This window comes from Typha latifolia, chromosome 3, assembly GCF_019914945.1.
Source record: "Typha latifolia isolate L0001 chromosome 3, TyphaL0001v2, whole genome shotgun sequence".
Lineage (NCBI taxonomy): Eukaryota > Viridiplantae > Streptophyta > Magnoliopsida > Poales > Typhaceae > Typha > Typha latifolia.
The window spans coordinates 1,445,530-1,462,376 of NC_133088.1; the positions used below are offsets into that span (position 1 = coordinate 1,445,530).

At 41.7% G+C, this 16,847-nt stretch overlaps 4 protein-coding genes across 4 annotated transcripts; 2 read left to right on the forward strand and 2 right to left on the reverse strand.

Moving 5' to 3' along the window:
• Positions 1-3,244: 3,244 nt before the first annotated feature.
• On the forward strand, positions 3,245-5,927 carry LOC140785124 (uncharacterized). Its single transcript, XM_073132867.1, has 3 exons — positions 3,245-3,974; positions 4,199-4,546; positions 4,642-5,927. Exons 1-3 carry the CDS (start codon positions 3,591-3,593, stop codon positions 5,263-5,265), a joined length of 1,356 nt encoding a protein of 451 aa, XP_072988968.1. The 5' UTR covers positions 3,245-3,590; the 3' UTR covers positions 5,266-5,927.
• A 3,609-nt stretch (positions 5,928-9,536) lies between these two features.
• Positions 9,537-11,629, reverse strand: LOC140784130 (upstream activation factor subunit UAF30-like). The gene is made up of 2 exons (XM_073131349.1): positions 11,190-11,629; positions 9,537-9,872 (listed from the first exon to the last, which is right to left on the reverse strand). The coding sequence occupies exons 1-2, from the start codon at positions 11,499-11,501 to the stop codon at positions 9,753-9,755; spliced, it is 432 nt and encodes a 143-aa protein (XP_072987450.1). The 5' UTR covers positions 11,502-11,629; the 3' UTR covers positions 9,537-9,752.
• Positions 11,563-13,486, forward strand: LOC140783495 (uncharacterized). Its single transcript, XM_073130395.1, has 3 exons — positions 11,563-11,581; positions 11,855-12,432; positions 13,168-13,486. The coding sequence occupies exons 1-3, from the start codon at positions 11,563-11,565 to the stop codon at positions 13,258-13,260; spliced, it is 690 nt and encodes a 229-aa protein (XP_072986496.1). The 3' UTR covers positions 13,261-13,486.
• A 15-nt stretch (positions 13,487-13,501) lies between these two features.
• Positions 13,502-16,201, reverse strand: LOC140784129 (probable protein phosphatase 2C 78). Its single transcript, XM_073131348.1, has 4 exons — positions 15,667-16,201; positions 15,200-15,567; positions 13,943-14,179; positions 13,502-13,866 (listed from the first exon to the last, which is right to left on the reverse strand). The coding sequence occupies exons 1-4, from the start codon at positions 15,914-15,916 to the stop codon at positions 13,579-13,581; spliced, it is 1,143 nt and encodes a 380-aa protein (XP_072987449.1). The 5' UTR covers positions 15,917-16,201; the 3' UTR covers positions 13,502-13,578.
• Positions 16,202-16,847: the final 646 nt, after the last annotated feature.

Here is a 16,847-nt window from a genome sequence, read left to right on the forward strand (position 1 = left end):
GATGTGGATCCCAAGATTGTGATTGGATCCAACCTTATTCCCCCATGGAGTACTGGATTCACGAATGCATGCATGGTCGGTGCTACGTCACGTTAAAGATAGCTCCCCTAGTGAGCTAAGTCAAGTGATGGGTCCAATTGCAAACCTTTTACTACTTAATTTGATTACGGATGTGCAACATGTATGCTGGGTTTACGTCAAGCAAATCTACTGCTTATTATTTTATTTTTTTGCAATTAATGAACCATCCTAATGATCACATGGAAGCTGACATGTCGACATTCATGTTATAGCAAGGAAACCAAAAATTAAAATCATCTTAATTTGCTACTCAATGAAGTAATTGGTACGTAGAGGACAATGAACTAAGAACTGTTTCGCCACGTGTGTCTTCTATCAAATTTTTTTTAATGTTCCCGGTTCTATTTGTATATTAGTTTTACAATCATTTAAAAAGAAAACTGTGCGGGCACATGGTAATTAAAAGAAATAGCTGAAACCATGGCACGCACTTCAAGGTCAACGGATGCCTTTGACTACCTTGGCATGAGCTCAAGATTGCCAAGTTCGAGGTGGGAGTAGTAGTTGCAGAGGGAGAGACTAGTATTGATTCCTTCCACCTAACCAAGAAGGAGATAGTTGTTACATTGGGCCACGTCTTAGGAGAGCTACAGAGGATGAGATGCTAAGTATTAATCATGGCGACTTCTTGATCTTGGAGGAATCACCAAACTTGTACAAGGAATTAAGTGATGATGATGCCCAACTTTTTATTTCCTGGCTCCTTGCATCAAACAGTACTCGTTACTGACCTCTCTACCAGTGGTTGCTCTCTTTCTTAGCAGTGCCACTTTCTCAAGCAGAATGTTACATCTAGCTAGTATATCTTTTGGTATCTCTAATGGCATGCATGCATTTAACTGGACGACAAAGAGATTTTGTTGGTTAAAAAAGTTGCTTGCCTTCTTTGAAATTTTCCCCTAATTAGAGCCCCACCCTTGATGGCAACGTTACTTCGAGACCCACACAGACACACGAAAAAAATGAAGATAAGAAAATCCACTGCCAACCTCATATCTCTCTTGGACTTTGGAAGGAGAAAGGCATAAGATTCATGAGAAGACTCATCCAATACGACAAACTAGTACCGCAATCAACGGCGAATAGTGTTGCAATATTCCAATGGAAATATAGCTTAGAAGTCCTAGGTCCAAGCATAACCAACCTAGCAAGCACTCTCTTCACAGCACTATTCACTTCTCTTTGTCATTTCCCACTAACTTAGAATATATCAGGGATTTCAAATAGTCCTTTTTTATCAAAGTTGCATCATTATCGTCCAATCATTTTCAACTCAGTTAATCTACCCAAGTTGATAAGTAGTATGAATAAATGGAATATGGGAATTTATATATATTCTTAGCTTGGACATGTGCATGTGGTTGTTTCTTACGAATGTACTTGGTATGAGGCCATATGATCCTTGGATTAAGAGATGTCAAAGGCAAAACAACAAGGATTTATTATATAATCACCAAGAATCTTATGGAAGGAACACAGATCCGGTTGTCTTGACTGCAAGTGTAGATAAGTTCCAACAATTAGAGACTCCACTTGGAACCATGATTAAATCTAATCCCTCAAGTCAAACCTAGTTGCTCATTCTTCCCCACGCACATCAATATATCCAACCTGGCTAAATAAGACTTGTCATGCATCCTCTCACCAAGTGGTACATACAAACCCACTACAAATTATATATATATATTATATTATATCTAGGCATTAGTGCATTCTCACTATATAAATGTATCTTTTCATCTTCTAGGTCCCCCACTTAGTTTTAGATCTAATAATGGGGCTAATGTAAACAAAAGGTACGTCCACACTTGATCTTTATCAATCGAGTACTGGTCCCCCTAGCCATCGTCAATTAATTCCTACTCTTCTGACTCCATGAAACGTAAATTGTTCCCTTCATCCTGCGTAGGCTTTGATGCGGAGCCAACGACGAGCTGCCAAGTTGTCGACTGCAGGAAATCCCTGCATCCGTGGCTGCAAAGAATTAAATTTATCGAGGAAAGCGACGAAGGAAGCAAGTGAGCAGTTAGCTACGTACGTGCATGGCCACCGACGACTCCACATGCAGTGGTGGACTCCGGAAGGAGAAGGTCACGTGCGGTTTTATTTACCACAAACACGGCCCAGTTTAGTTGGACTCTTCTTGACAAGGCTCTCTCTAACTCTAGCTATTTTAGCTACTTTGGGCACGATCGTGTTTAATACCAACCATGATGGAGATGGAACTGTTGCTATTATTGAACCAGCTGCATGTCTACTGTGTTGATCGACCACCTCATTATTGATTGTTCTTTAAATGGTATTAACATCACCTACCTATCTACTCCAATCGAGTCAAGATAGAGACCGTACACCATTTTATTCCTTGAAAAAAGTACTCATTTGATCACCACTTTGGATTAAAGGAAAACAAGGGTCACGAAGAAGATCAAAAGTAACAAAACAAAGTACATAGTGTATGCATGTCTAGTGAAAAAAATATCACTAGATATCATCTCTAATATTTGTGAAGGGCTTGGAGCATTGGTTCGGCTCGACCTCGACTAGTAAAGTGCAGTGGCTAGCCTAAGATGAAAAGGTTACCCATAATGACTACCGATAATTAAAATCTATAATATTTAGTTGTTATAAATTGACGCGTATATATATATATATATCTCACTAGACTTAGCTTTGCATGGTTAGGGATGCAGATCACTGAAGGCCGTCATTTTGCTACTAGTGCTATTTTTGAGAGACTTTTCGATAATGAGTTTTAACGTGAAAGGGTTATTCTTAATAAATGAAGAGTAAAATTAATCAAGCATAGTTAAAGATTATAGAAGGAGACCCGTCACGTGCCTCCGGAGGGCCAGGGTTTCCCTTTTGCGTCACCAAACCGCGTTTCACGTGACATGTGGCGTCGCTAACTAACGGCGCCGTCACGAGAGACGATAGGAGAATGTGTGTGCGAGTCACGTGGGCCCCAGCCTGGCTGCCCTTTCGCCTTCCGCCCTCCGCTAACTCGGTTACACTCACCTCCTCTACTGCCAGTTTGGGGGAAACGACGCGCCTCTTTAGCAAGCCTAGAGAAGAAAGCTTGGGCGAGTGAGATGACGGGGAGGTGAACGGATCACCCACTACTCTTAACCGTATAACCTCTCTTGCAGTCTCACCTTCACCCCCCGCCTCACTTCCCACTCCTCACTGTCAAGTGGCTTCCTTCCTCTCTCTCTCTCTCTCTCTCTCTCTCTCTCTCTCTCCGTTGCTTTTTCTAATTCCCCTCCTTACTTTCCTTTTATTCGCACACCGATCCACCTCCCCTTGCTTTCTATAAATCTCCAATCCACTTCTCGAAAGAATAAGAATCACATTCTAGTCGGGATTATATTACTAATAGCCCCATCGACGAAAGAAAAATCCAAACTAGGTCCTTCTTCCATGAGAGCTCTCTCCTAGTCCTAGGGTTTCTCTTCCCCCGTGCTCGTCTCTGTCTCTGTCTCGCTCGCTCTCTCTGTTGCTAGGTTCCGATGGAGAAGAAGCAAGGGTTCTTCTCGTCCCTCCGTGAACTGTCGCCGGCGAGGTCGAGGTGGAAGGCGCGGAGCAAGTCAGCGGCGGAGATGGAGGCGTTACCGAGATCCGGCGGTGGGGAAGCGCTGGCGCCGTTAATAGAAGGGCCGGATCCGGGGCCCGGAGAGGGGAAGAAGGAGGGGTGGGGGCAGTGGGTTAAAGGGCAGCTAGCACGTGCGCCATCCATGTCCGTGTCCGGCGTCGGCAGCGGCGTGGCTTCCTCCTCGGGGGCTCGCCGCTCCGATATTCGCCTCCTCCTCGGTGTCATGGCGGCGCCGCTCGCCCCCATCCATGTCTCCGCAGCCGAGCCCCTCCCCCATCTCAGCATCAAGGATACTCCAATTGTGAGCCTTCTTTTTTCTCCTATCCTGATTTCGTGATTTTTTTCCGGCACTTTTCCATAATTTTGTGGATAACGGAACAAAAATTGCATCTTGGCACAATAAATGCATGTCTAGCGGTTTGCATGTGTAACGTCTGATACAAATGCCCGTCTTAATCATCGCGTGAAGTAGATTAGTATTTTAATTTCGGAACCTGGATGTAAAAATATCTTCTTGATCTGTAGGAAACTTCGTCGGCTCAGTACATACTGCAGCAGTACATCGCAGCATCAGGTGGGATGAAGCTGTTGAGCTCAATCCGGAATTCATATGCCATGGGGAAGGTTAAGATGGTGGCCACTGAGTTTGAGACTGCGAACAGGGTCGTGAAGAACCGGAACGTGTCTAAATCTGCCGAATCCGGTGGCTTTGTGCTCTGGCAGATGGCCCCCGAGATGTGGTACGTTGAGCTCGCTGTAGGTGGCAGCAAGGTGCATGCCGGCTGCAATGGTAAGCTAGTTTGGCGTCACACACCGTGGCTCGGAGCCCATGCTGCCAAAGGCCCTGTTCGACCTCTACGCCGAGCTCTGCAAGTATGGATTCACTCACAGCCGCAAGTTCCTAATTTTCCTTAAATCCTTGAGTTGCCTTAGGAAAGAAGCTAAGATTTTATTCTTTGCATTTATAGGGTTTAGATCCATTGACCACAGCAAGCATGTTTGCTGATGCACGGTGCATTGGGGAGAAGAAGGTAAATGGAGAGGATTGCTTTATCCTGAAGCTTTGTGCAGATCCCTTCACACTGAGGGCAAGGAGCGAAGGCCCTGCGGAGATCATAAGGCATGTCCTTTTTGGCTACTTCAGCCAGAGAACAGGGCTTCTTGTGCATATTGAAGATTCGCATCTGACCCGCATCCAGTCCAGCACTGGTGGTGATGCTGTGTATTGGGAGACTAGCATCAATTCGTTTGTTGACGACTATCGCCCGGTTGACGGTATGATGATTGCTCATTCAGGCCGCTCAGCAGTCACGCTCTTTCGGTTTGGAGAGGTGGCGATGAGCCACACGAAGACAAGGATGGAGGAGGCGTGGACTATTGAGGAAGTTGCGTTCAATGTTCCAGGCCTCTCCATGGATTGTTTCATCCCTCCAACTGATGTGAAATGTGGATCAATCAGTGAAGCCCTTGAGCTTCCTCAAGGAGAAAGGGGAAAGACCACCCTGACTTCTAGTAATCGAGCTAAGGTTGCAGCGCTGGAGAAGTCATGTGATAATGCTGCTGATGACATCGTGTGGAGGGTGGAGGTCTAACGATATAATCTCAAGTGAATCTATACTGTTAGTTGTTTCTTTAGTTGACTAACTTGCCATGAAGTGTAGGGTAGGGAAAACTAATTGAAGGGTATTCAGTGTTCGATGGTCGAGCTATCCTCTGTAAATAGGAGTATAATCGTTCACAGGTCTCGCATCTCGCAGGCTTTGCTGAATCCTTATAATCTCTATGCAGAGCTGTTTGCAGTAGACTGGTTTGGTTACTTTGTTTCAACATCTTCAGTGAGAAGGGGTGGGGGTCTCTCCTTTTTTCAACGGGGTGCCGCCTTCCATGTCCTACGGAAGGGATCATGGTGGTGATGATGCTTTGTGCAGTAGACTAATTCTCTTGCTGGTGAGAACAAGAACTCTTTTCTGGCAACAAATAGACTGTTTGAGATCGTTTCTCATCAGTCTTAAGAGTTCTATGTGTGCTTTGCTTGGTAATTGTGTCCAAACTGGTGAGATGTAGGAAAAATAAGAGATGATAACTTCTCATTGGTTGTTAGGGCTTAACTTTTGTAGTGTCAATCTCCAATTCTCCATATAGTATGAGATGGGTTGCATCTGGGCTGGTGCCAGTCCATGTAGAGAAGTTGATGTAAGCCAAATTTCCATTGCTTCAGATACTGAATGCTACAAGTATTCTTTCTTCTATTTAATTTAATTGTATGCCAGTCAAATTGCTCAATGCTTTTATTGCATTTGCAAGTGCTCTTCATCTTGCATGGCTTGCACTTTCTCCCCGTAAATTTTCCTAGATCTAGTAGCAGATAGATGGCCATGCATACATTAAATTTGTTGCACTCTGTGTGAAGGCCCCATTTGCTTCTCCTACATAATCTTCTCCTCTCTATTAATTCAGGTGTCTGTGGACTCTTAATTAGTTTTACCTATTGCTTGCATGCCATATTTATCTCTTCTGTGTTAATGTCTCAGAAACTTCGACATCATGATGCTACTCTCAGGTCACTCTGGTTGGTGAGACTGCACTTTTATCTCGTAAGTTATTTTAGTCATTTATTCCATGGGAGGTGTGTTTCTAGGAAGGAGTAGACCTCCTGAATCAATAAACCCACTCTTTCTTCAACCTTAGGAAACTGGCATTTATAACCATGAATTAAAGTAGGATGTATGTGTTCCCAGTGCCTTTGAAGAGAGGATATGAACTTTGGTTGGTAGTAATGTAATAAATCTACAGTTAATTTCATTCATGGATCACTGTGGTTTTGAACAGAGGTAATAGTTGTGGTTGGTAGTATGTTATCAATCCTCTGTTGGTTGGTTTTCTGACCGAAACTTTAAATACAGATCCAGAATTAACATATCCAGTCTTGACAACAAGCTGGTAGGTTATGTTGAAATAAAAATACCTAGTCAGTATTATTGATGTTATTATAGGTATGATAAATTATCAAAAAATTCTAGAGTATTGCAGCAGAAGTATACTCCTTTGCCATCTGAGTTGGAGGTAATTTCCTATGGAATTGCTGATCATGTCATGAAGCAGCTGGATCGAAGAAACTTGCCTGGCATCCTGAAACTCACTGTTACTTGGAATTTTATACTTTGGGTCATCTATTTAGTAGAACATCAAATGATAAACTAATGGTAATGTTTGAGAAAAGTTTGAAATAGGTTCTTATTCGCTTGTTTTCCCCCCACTAAAGTCGATATTTTTATGTATATTTCTAAAAAAAAGTATTGGCAGAGATACCTTTCTTGTAAGTTTTCAAGTTAATTCAGAATGATTTAACAGAAAAAATAAAATAACTCTTAATTAAGAGAAATATTTGAAAATTAAAATAATGATATTTAATTATTAAACCAGTTTAGGAGTCTCTAGACTAGTTCATAGATTCTTAAAACCCAAAGCAAACAATCGCTATGATAGTATCTTTCAGACATATTTTGGGGTTGACAATGGACCTGTAATTATTGTATACCAAAGTATTGTTAATAACCTAAAATTTCAATGTTTGAGCTTTACCCTAACTATTGTAGTTGCCCACAGGAAGGGTCCTAATTGAATTGCTGTCCAACAAAAATAATCATTGAGAAGTGGACAAAAGAAATCTTTGGGGGAATAAATGCCTATCCAGCTATCTCGAATAGATTCAATCTACCTGGGCAATATGTTCCCCGACATAGGAATAGTCCTATCCAGCTGGAAATTAACATTTAGATTTGACCTCATGTTTGGGTCTTTTCTAATACCTACGCTTTAAATGCCTTCAAATATTAGCCATGGACAGGACAAGAGGGTTGGTAGTTTTAATAGGGGAGTTATATTTTACCCTCTTTATTCGGCCTAAATTCACTTCACCGGTAATATTTTATTTGCACCATTTTACTTTAATAGTTATATTTAAACTGATTTTTTTTAAAATTATATTTAATTAAATTAGATTGAGTAAACTTTCAAACTCATTTAAACTTATTTAAAATAATACTGATTAAATTTTAGATTACAATAATATAATAAAAAATATATTTGTCGAATATATTTTTCATATAAAATTTAATTAGTATTATTTTAAATATATTATAATTATCTATAATTTTGTATATAGTAAATATCTTCAAATTCAACCGATGGATTAGTCGGATATGATAAAAAAATAATTATTTTATTTTAGTTTAGATTTTAACAGAGAGTAAAGTGACACAAATAAAATTATAGAAGAGCAAATTAAATTTAAAGCGTAATCATTTGGGGGTAAATCCTAATCAATTTCATAGCAAAACATATCCCCCAGTACATCCGCTTTTGTCTGGACTAAGATATATAACCAATATTGTGGGGCAGGATAAAACTATAGTTATACCACAGGAGATGATGTTATCTAAAAGAAAGCAAAAGGTCTTGAAGTTTTGGACCATAATATTGAACATCTAGTACATGGGGTTGCTGTCCAATTAGCTTAGATGTGAATGATTAAAAATTCCCCCAAGGCAACAAGTGTGCAAAGAATGACAGGTAATTTGGACACAAGTAGTCAAAAAAAAAAAAAAAGGATAAAAAAGGACACAAGTATGGTGTTACACTAGATTGCATATTGGACAACCAAAACGAACAACAGTAACAAGAAATAACTCCTAAACCAGAATTTTGTTATCATCTATACTCTATAAACTGAAGAGAAAAAAAATAATTAAGAAAGCAAATATTTAAAATATTATAGTAAAGAATAAGGTCATGACTTCATTGAAGGAGATCATACCCTCCATAGAACAACAGCATCAGCATTGCATGCCCCAATTAAAATATTATTCAACAGATGAATGGTGAAGAGAAGACAGCATAGCAGATAGGATGCTTGTCTTTGAAGTGCTCACAACCATAAGAAATTTCTCCTCATATGGGTGGGAAACAGCTTCTTTGAGAAAGCCCCATTCCACCTTGTACAGATTGGTGAATCACAAAGGAGAAAAAAAAAATGGCAACCAGAGAGAAGTGGCAAATGAAACACTAGTCTGCATGGATGAAAAATCTGAAAAGCAGTGTCAAAAGATAAAGAGGAGAGATACTTCACTCTTAAGTATCCTGAGCTTCTCTTGATCATTGAAGCTGCGCAAAACATTTTGGGATTCATTTTACACTGTAAACCTAGTTTGAGATAGACTGAAGCTATGCTAAACATGCAGAGCAAGGAAGAAAGCTATGTAAGAGGTATTAAGGAAAGCACAAAGATCAAAGACAGTGAACTCAAACATGATAGCTACCTGATGCCCCTTATAGTAAGTATATATACATATATATTGGTTGTGTCATAATAATAACAAACTTTAGGGCCCATTAAGTTAATTCTGATTTCTGAACAATCAAAATGAATGTGCAAAATTCTCGACAAGAATGCATTTTAGATGTTATAGTAACAAACAAGAGAGAAAAGCATATGATCAAAGAGCCAACAAGGCTTCACCCCTCCTGTTGAATGAGTCTTTGCTGCAAACTGAAACAAAGCAATTGTTCAATTGTTCAAACATCATAGCAATATTCCACAGCTACCAAATCAGAGAGGGAGAGAGAGAGATTAAGGGGCGTGAATTTTGAGAATTTCTCAAGCATAAGAATGAGTTCCAACAACTATTCAAGTTGCAAAAGATAAAAGCAAAAGCATATGTCAGAATGAACCAACAAGGCATGCTGTGAAACAGCTCTTTACTACAGAGTGCAGACTTCCTTTACAAGCAAAGAAGCAATCATTCTAACAAAACAGTAGGGCAGAAATCGCTACATGAAGGATAGCAGGCATTGACAGGTAGGAGAAAAGAAAAACGATTTGCAAGCATTAGATCCATTACTAAGAAACAAATGTTCAGCAAAACTTGGCAACTGTATCCTGGATACTAAATTAAAGATACAGGATAAAAATCCAAAGTGAGCATGAAAGATAAAGCTAAGATAGCATCACATAGTCACATCATCCAACTAGACATATTTAAAGCCCATGTACAAAAACCTAGCCAGAAAGAAAAAATTGTCATTTCCCAAAATGAGGATTAAGCAACCCTGAGATCTCAAGAAACCCAACACGCTCTCTTCCTCCAAATATATTCTTCAGCTTCTCATCACAAACAATTATCTTCTTATCTTCTGGGTCCTGAAGAAAAGGAAAAAAGAAAAATTATGTAGAGTAGATATATCTTAGAGAAGTTCAAAATTTCAAACTGCGATATCAAAACTAAAATGAAATCTCCAATCCTAACAGAAGACATTGAGTACATATCACAGAATCAGAAAAGTTGACGAATAGGCAATTAGAATATTAAACTATGTATGAAGTGGGTATTTCTTGAAATATCGACTCCATGCTAAAAGGGTGTAAACCAAGTAAATCTTGCAATTAGCTGTTCCATTGTAGATAAGACAATGAGAAACATAAAACGTCTTTCATTTGGATCGTTATCAAATTGATGATATTCTTGTATTTGAAAGATGACATCAGTTCCAGCCAATCAGGTGGATCATTGACAGGGTCAGTAAGTGACCGATCCATAACTGAAGGAAGATGCAAAAAAATTCTGACTCTAAAAAGAATATCCAGAGGAGACACCAAAGCTGTAATATCTCAAAAAATGCGCACACTGCTTTTAAGTTAGAGCTACAAAAAAATAGATGAGTTGCTTATCCGGCAAATGAAGAAACATTTACAAGACAACAAAATGATACAAGTCGTAGAGTTGCAACTAACACAATATTGTTAAGAATAACTTTTCTTTAGTAAAATTAGACAAGAACTTCTATAGATGTCGGCAAGGTCACAAATTCGTCTTGACTGACCATTCAACCAAACTCCTATAATAACTAAACCGGCATTGGAATCAGAAGTGCTGCTAATTTAGATGAGTTCCACACACTAAAAAAAATAAAAAAGATTCAGGTGGGATATGGATGAATATCTCAAAAGGCAAATGCATTAGCAACAAAGGATAAATTGCAAACTATGACTTTATGCCAAGTAATTATTCCTACTCAGCGTAGTAAGATGCACACAACCGGAAGTAAAAGAAAAGAACAATTTTCCCTACTTAGATAATCTGCGTTAACACTATGGGATTTGGGAAGCGGAGTAGTTCACTCTTGTCAAAAAAACAGGATTCATAACTTACAGAGTTGAATCAAAAGAGAATAGCAATATTCAACCTGCTAATAGACTGGGATAAAATAGATCAAAATATGCAAAATCGAGGATAAAAATATTATATACATATAAAAATTGCAACATTTATGGTTTTATAAACATTTTAGAGTAACAGTAACACTGCATACCGTAACGAAAACCAAAATTTCTAACAGCAATACACTTTAAAGGAGATCATAAACTTCCATACAATATAAAGAACGAAAAGATCCAATTTTCCTACGAAGATGGAACACGATAAAGAAGAAGAAATTAAAAGGGAAGGATGATTTAGACCTGGAGATTGTTCTTCTTGATGTGAGCCCAAATAAGCTTAAGAGCTTGCGTCCGGGGAATCTCCGGGACCCCGACGAGAGCTTGCATCGCCGGAGAAACTGGTCGGGGCTTGGTGATACCCCTCGGTTTCCTCTTCACCTCCGACTCCTTCGTCTCCGCCGCCTTCGAGGACGCCGCCGCGCGGAGCACGACCGGCGGCAACGCCGTGCGGTGGCGAGGGAGGACCGCGGAGTGGGGAGATACTGGGAGGTCGCACCTGAAGAAGGCGGATGAGAAACCCAAGGCAACGCCGACGGAGCTCATCGCCGCCATAGCGGATAAGATCGTAGGAGAGGAGGAGGAGGAGGAGGAGGAGAAGGAAAGGGTTTTTGGGATGGCGCACTGGAATGGCAGTATTCGAAGCGGATCGGGAGAGGGAAAGGGATAAAACCAACAGGGCTAGAATAGGGATTTCCCTCACGAATACCTTATTAAAGCCAAATATTTGGGCCCAAACTAATGCGGCCCATTTATCTTTTAGCCCAATAAGGCCGCTCGTACTTCCTTCTCTTCTATTTCCTTCCTTTCCCTCCTATAAAAGTATAGTATTATAGTCCATAAGCACCCTTCCATTCACAATCCCACCTCCAACTCTCTCATTGTTTTCTTTTGAGGGGATGGATAAGCTCACCGCTCTCGTCGTTCTTCTCCTCTTCCTCGCTCTCTCCTCCGCGGCCTCTCAAGCGCCCGCCTCCTCCCCTACCTCCTCCTCATCCACCGCCGCTGCCGCCTCTCCTACCAAATCCACCAGTACCACCTCCTCTCCGTTCCCCTCTCCTTCCAAATCCCCCATCACCACCACCTCTCCCGTAGCATCTCCTTCCTCTTCCCCTTTAAGCTCACCTCCCGCCACCGCGCCGGTGAGTCCACCTACCGCCGTAGCCCCGGTAACCTCACCCCCGTCGCCGCTCCCCTATCCTCACCTCCCGCCAACCCCCCGACTTCCTCTCCCCCGGTGCCAGCCCCGGTGAGCTCACCACCGCCGACCCTTCCACCCACATTGCCTCCACCAGCACCGGCACCGATCGCCGCCTCTCCATCCCCACCCGACGAGATCCCGGCGCCTGCCCCCAGCGAGAAGGCGAAGACAAAGAAGAAGAAGGCCGCCGCGCCGTCGATCTCGCCGGTCGGCAGCACCGCCGCATCGCCAGCAGGATCCGACGTGGCGTCTGCCCCGGGCCCTAGCAGCGCCGCTGACGAGACGGTACGTTCTCTCGTCTCTCTCCTCTTTTACTTACTCCCTCCCCTGCTACCGTGAGGCAATCACCGGCGCAAGATAGGTGCTCGTTTTACCGTGCGGTTATCTTTATTTTAAATTCACATATAAGCCCCTAAAATTTTAAGCGAACTTGCGACTAGTGCAGTTTTATACGTCCTGCATTTTTTTATCAACTGTGGGAAATTTTGTAGCTAAAATGTGAGCATCCATATTATTAGAATATAAAAGTTGTAGAATTTGCCGAACAAATAAGCTTATATAGTGGGTGTCATCTGCAAATTTCCGTCGTTTTCTTCTAGCTTTAGCATCGTTGACGTTAGCAATGCGCTTCTTGGCACACACACACACCGTCGGAAAGCTGGTGGCCGAGCACTATCGTGCGCCTGCCGCCCTCCGACCGGAACTCAAAACCCAACAATTAACTCCAACTTTTTGTTCGTTTTTGAGTTCCGGAAGTACGGCTTCGAAAATTTATGTCGGGGTCCTCGTCCTTTGCTCTTGTAGTCAAAGCAGGGAATCCTGACCGTCCGGTCACGTGCCGCACGGCCTCGTGATTCGTGCCATCACATCGGGGCTGTGGAGATTAAATAAGCCTAGCAAAAGAAAGAAAAGTAGTCAGTGGTCCTCGCGTCCTCATTGGCTTTCAATAATAAATTTATCTGCGCGATTTCCAAAGCGTAGGTGGGTGTGCGACTATCTAAATTTCAATTTTTGTTGCAGAGTGGAGCAGAGACGAGGATGGCAGGAGCACTGAGGTCGGAGTTGCTACTAGCCGTTGCATTCGCATTGGCCATCATCATCATCATCTACTAGTAGATGATTAATTAGTCTAATCTCTCTTTATTTTGATATTTGTGGGCCCGTGTCAGCTACTTACTAGGCCTTTTGGGGCCCTTGGAACACAAATCACTTTGTTAGATTCGTTCTTTTGATCGTGAGGAAATTAAGTGACTTTGTATTTGGTGATTGCTTTTATCTCTCTCATTGGATGCTTTTATGCTGCTGCTATATATGCCACAAACTACTACTATTACTATTACTACTTTATTCCATGTTTACTATCACACATCACTACTTTATATTCCCAATATTTCACAATGTCATCATCCATGTACATATTATTACGTTCTGTCATGTATATAGATTGAGCTTAAGAGACTCCTCCGCCTCGTCCGAATTGAAGTTGAAGATGTCTACTGGTGCACTCGTGCAGTCGTATGTTCCTCCGTCGAGCTCATGAGAGCGACCACTTTGGCGATGACGACGACGATGATGGTTTAGATAGATAACTATGACAGTGATATCGTCGTGAAAGTGTCGTCTTATTCCCTTCTCTACCCGCTTTATGTCTTTGTATCTCATATCCCTCTTCCTCGCAGCTTCATCAATGGCTGCTGTTACTAATCTCTTCGCTATTCCCTGCAACAATTTTTTGCAGAATTAATTGTGAGAGTGGATTCTAAATAAGCATAAGCTTGTTCCAATATAAACTCACTGCTCTGGGGTATTTGACGACTATATCAACTGCGGCCTCGTCGCTTAGTTGCTCCCAGAGCCCATCGGAGGCAAAGATCAAGAAGAGATCCTGCTGCTTAAGCTTGCGAACTCGTACAGATGGCACCGCCGTCATGACCGGGCGCTTCAATGGAACAGGAGAACCGAGATGCTGGAACAAGGACTGCTTGCTAAATTCAGGTTTCTTCAAGTACATGTCTCCAATGGACCTCGACACCTGATTACGAACATAATAGCAGAGTTAATAATCGAGTTTTCTTCTCCTTCTTTTTGCGTATATATTAACTGTTGATTAACTTCTATGAGTATCTATATAAAATTAATAATTTTGTATACATCATATACATAACTAAGGGATTTTGGAAAGAAAGGTATGCATGTTAGTAGTAAAATTTATTAATGGCCATTTCAAAGCTATATTGCAGAATAAAAGATCTAATATATTCTCTGCTTAGTATTGCTTATCCAGGTGGATGGAGATGTAGATGAAGATGTAGATGAATGTGATTAGAAGCTAGGTGGGTCCAAAGAATCAGTCAGATGGTTTTCTATCCACAAATCAAACCTTATTAATGAGAAAGTTTATGCGGCTACTCATAAAAGGGTCTCAAGTAGAATCATCAGCTTTACTTGTTCCCTACCTGAAGAATATGATTGGGTCACAAGTTGTCCAACTTACTTGCTTTCAAGAGAATGTATTCCTAAGAGTACTTATTCCAATCCTTAATTGCTTTTGTAAAAGAAGAGGATGGTCTACATAATTATTTCAGAAAACAATGCAATGATACTAAGTAGGGAAGACAAAAGTTGTAATTAAGCAAAAGATTTACTTATCAAAAGATTATTCCAGGCACTAATTACTATTCATCATAATTACATAACTAGTACTACCTGATTCATAGGGAATTAGATTCGGTGCAATTATTGGCGATCATAATTAATATGCCCACTCAAATTTTATAATTTTTTATATTTTTATTAGACGCAATTAAACTCATGAAATGAGAATAATTGATGCGTTGACGTGTAACTGCACTTTGATTTAAATCAAAATGTTCCTAATACAAACCTAAAAATCTGCAGCCTTAGTCAAGAAAAATATCTACTTTGATCTCCCTGGTCAGAGGTCAATCAGATAGCACAGTGCATGTCTTAGAAAACCACAATATAATTTTTTGCATCAATAAGAACCGTGGAATTTGAACATAGATAAAAACAGAGCAATCTATTTGATTACCTGAATAATTCCTTTAATCCGCCATACTCCTCTGCTATGAACAACTATATGGGAGTCATCAGGATGCAACGCGGCGAGCTCCTTCCTCACCTCCTCCACCGCAACATTGTGATCGCTCGATAGCCTCTCCGCCACCACTCCTCTCCCGTCGCTTCCCCTTCGACCGAGCACCGCCCTCGAATCACCCAAGTTTGCCACGTAGAGCGTCTCATCCGTGATCGCTCCGACGAGGCAACACGACCCCACCGACGCAATCTGCGGCCGCGCGAGACACGATGTCCGCACCAGCCTCAAGAACTCCTCCTCCGTCGCGTCGAACGCCTCCTTGATCACCTCCGAGGACAAGCCCCCTTGCTCCGATTCGAACTCTGCTCAAATGGAGAAAAAAACCGAATTATACCGGATTAAGCGATCAAAATTTGGTCTTGGCGAAGGAATCGAGATGGGTACGTAGTATTAGTACGTACTGTGGAGGTAGGGGAAGAGGTGGCTGCTCACGAAGCGGGACGCCTCGGGGCCGCCGTGGCCGTCGAAGACGCCGATGTAGGTGGAGGAGGAGGAGGTGAGGACCTGGCCCTGGTCCTCGAGATTCGCGTTGGCTTGAGCTACGGCGATGGAGAAGTCACCGGAAGCGTGGGGTTTAAGGTCGAGGTCCCAGAGGAGGTCATCGCCGTTTCCAAAGCACCGTTGTAGAGGACGAAAGCACGATCGCAGCATTACCAATCTCAAAGCGCCTGTCTCGTATCCTTTGCGTTTGATTACGAACGGAAACGAGGGGGGAGAAGTGGGGAATAAGTAGAGAGGTTGGAAGACGAATTACTCTTATCCGGAATAATGGGATCAAGATGCGTCAGTTATGACCGTCGGATGCTGCTCGTAACGCAGATGTGCGGTTGATATTGGAGGATAGCACGTTGGAAACGGGGGACTACGCGTCCGTAGATGGTTGCGTCGTACAAGGGAAGGGAGAGAATTAGTCCGTTATCTTGAGTCTTGACCCTCAAGGTCAGAGTTGGTAGCGCGTTACGGAAGCCATAAAAGAACGAGAAATATATGGGTCGTCTGACGTGGATTTTGCTCGTTGGGATTTGGATGGAGGCTGACGTGTCCATGACAAAGCATAAGGTGTTAGATACTTGAATATTTTCACGCGGATACTTTTATTATCTTATAATGATGGCTTTATCTATTAAGAGTTAGTAATAGATAAGCTATTTTATTTATTTTTTTGCGACACTTTAATATATATATATATATTTTAAAAAAAAAGCATTTTCTAATAAGAGTGTAATTATATCTATCTATTTCGATCTCCTAAGATCAAAGTCCTCAGTCTCGTAAGACTGTTAATATCGTAGACCGAGTCCAATTTGGACGCAAAAATGAATTGGAGAATTGAAGAGGTTGTAAATTTATGATAGTAATAGTAAGGTTACGTGAGCTTTGGGCTAAGTTTGTGAGCGTCTAAGTCGTGAAGTCGTTGAGGTTGACCATCTGGAGGTCTTCTAGTCAACATACTTTTAGTATGTCAATTAGTGTATGAACTTGTCCAAGGTGTCACGAGAAGCATATGAGAAGCGTAGCGTTACGGCTGGCGGGGTCGGTTCACAAAAGAAAGGTGATACTCGTGAAAACCATCAGGTAGGTA

Coding starts and splice junctions, on each gene's coding strand:
- LOC140785124 (XM_073132867.1), top strand. CDS start 3,591: ATGGAGAAGAAGCAAGGGTTCTTCTCGTCCCTCCGTGAACTGTCGCCG. Junction 3,975..4,198: donor GCATCAAGGATACTCCAATT/GTGAGCCTTCTT, acceptor CTTGATCTGTAG/GAAACTTCGTCGGCTCAGTA. Junction 4,547..4,641: donor CTCTACGCCGAGCTCTGCAA/GTATGGATTCAC, acceptor TTGCATTTATAG/GGTTTAGATCCATTGACCAC.
- LOC140784130 (XM_073131349.1), bottom strand. CDS start 11,501: ATGGCGGCGATGAGCTCCGTCGGCGTTGCCTTGGGTTTCTCATCCGCC. Junction 9,873..11,189: donor TCAAGAAGAACAATCTCCAG/GTCTAAATCATC, acceptor CCTTTTCTTCAG/GACCCAGAAGATAAGAAGAT.
- LOC140783495 (XM_073130395.1), top strand. Junction 12,433..13,167: donor GCAGCGCCGCTGACGAGACG/GTACGTTCTCTC, acceptor TTTTTGTTGCAG/AGTGGAGCAGAGACGAGGAT.
- LOC140784129 (XM_073131348.1), bottom strand. CDS start 15,916: ATGCTGCGATCGTGCTTTCGTCCTCTACAACGGTGCTTTGGAAACGGC. Junction 15,568..15,666: donor CCTCTTCCCCTACCTCCACA/GTACGTACTAAT, acceptor CCATTTGAGCAG/AGTTCGAATCGGAGCAAGGG. Junction 14,180..15,199: donor GGATTAAAGGAATTATTCAG/GTAATCAAATAG, acceptor GTTCGTAATCAG/GTGTCGAGGTCCATTGGAGA.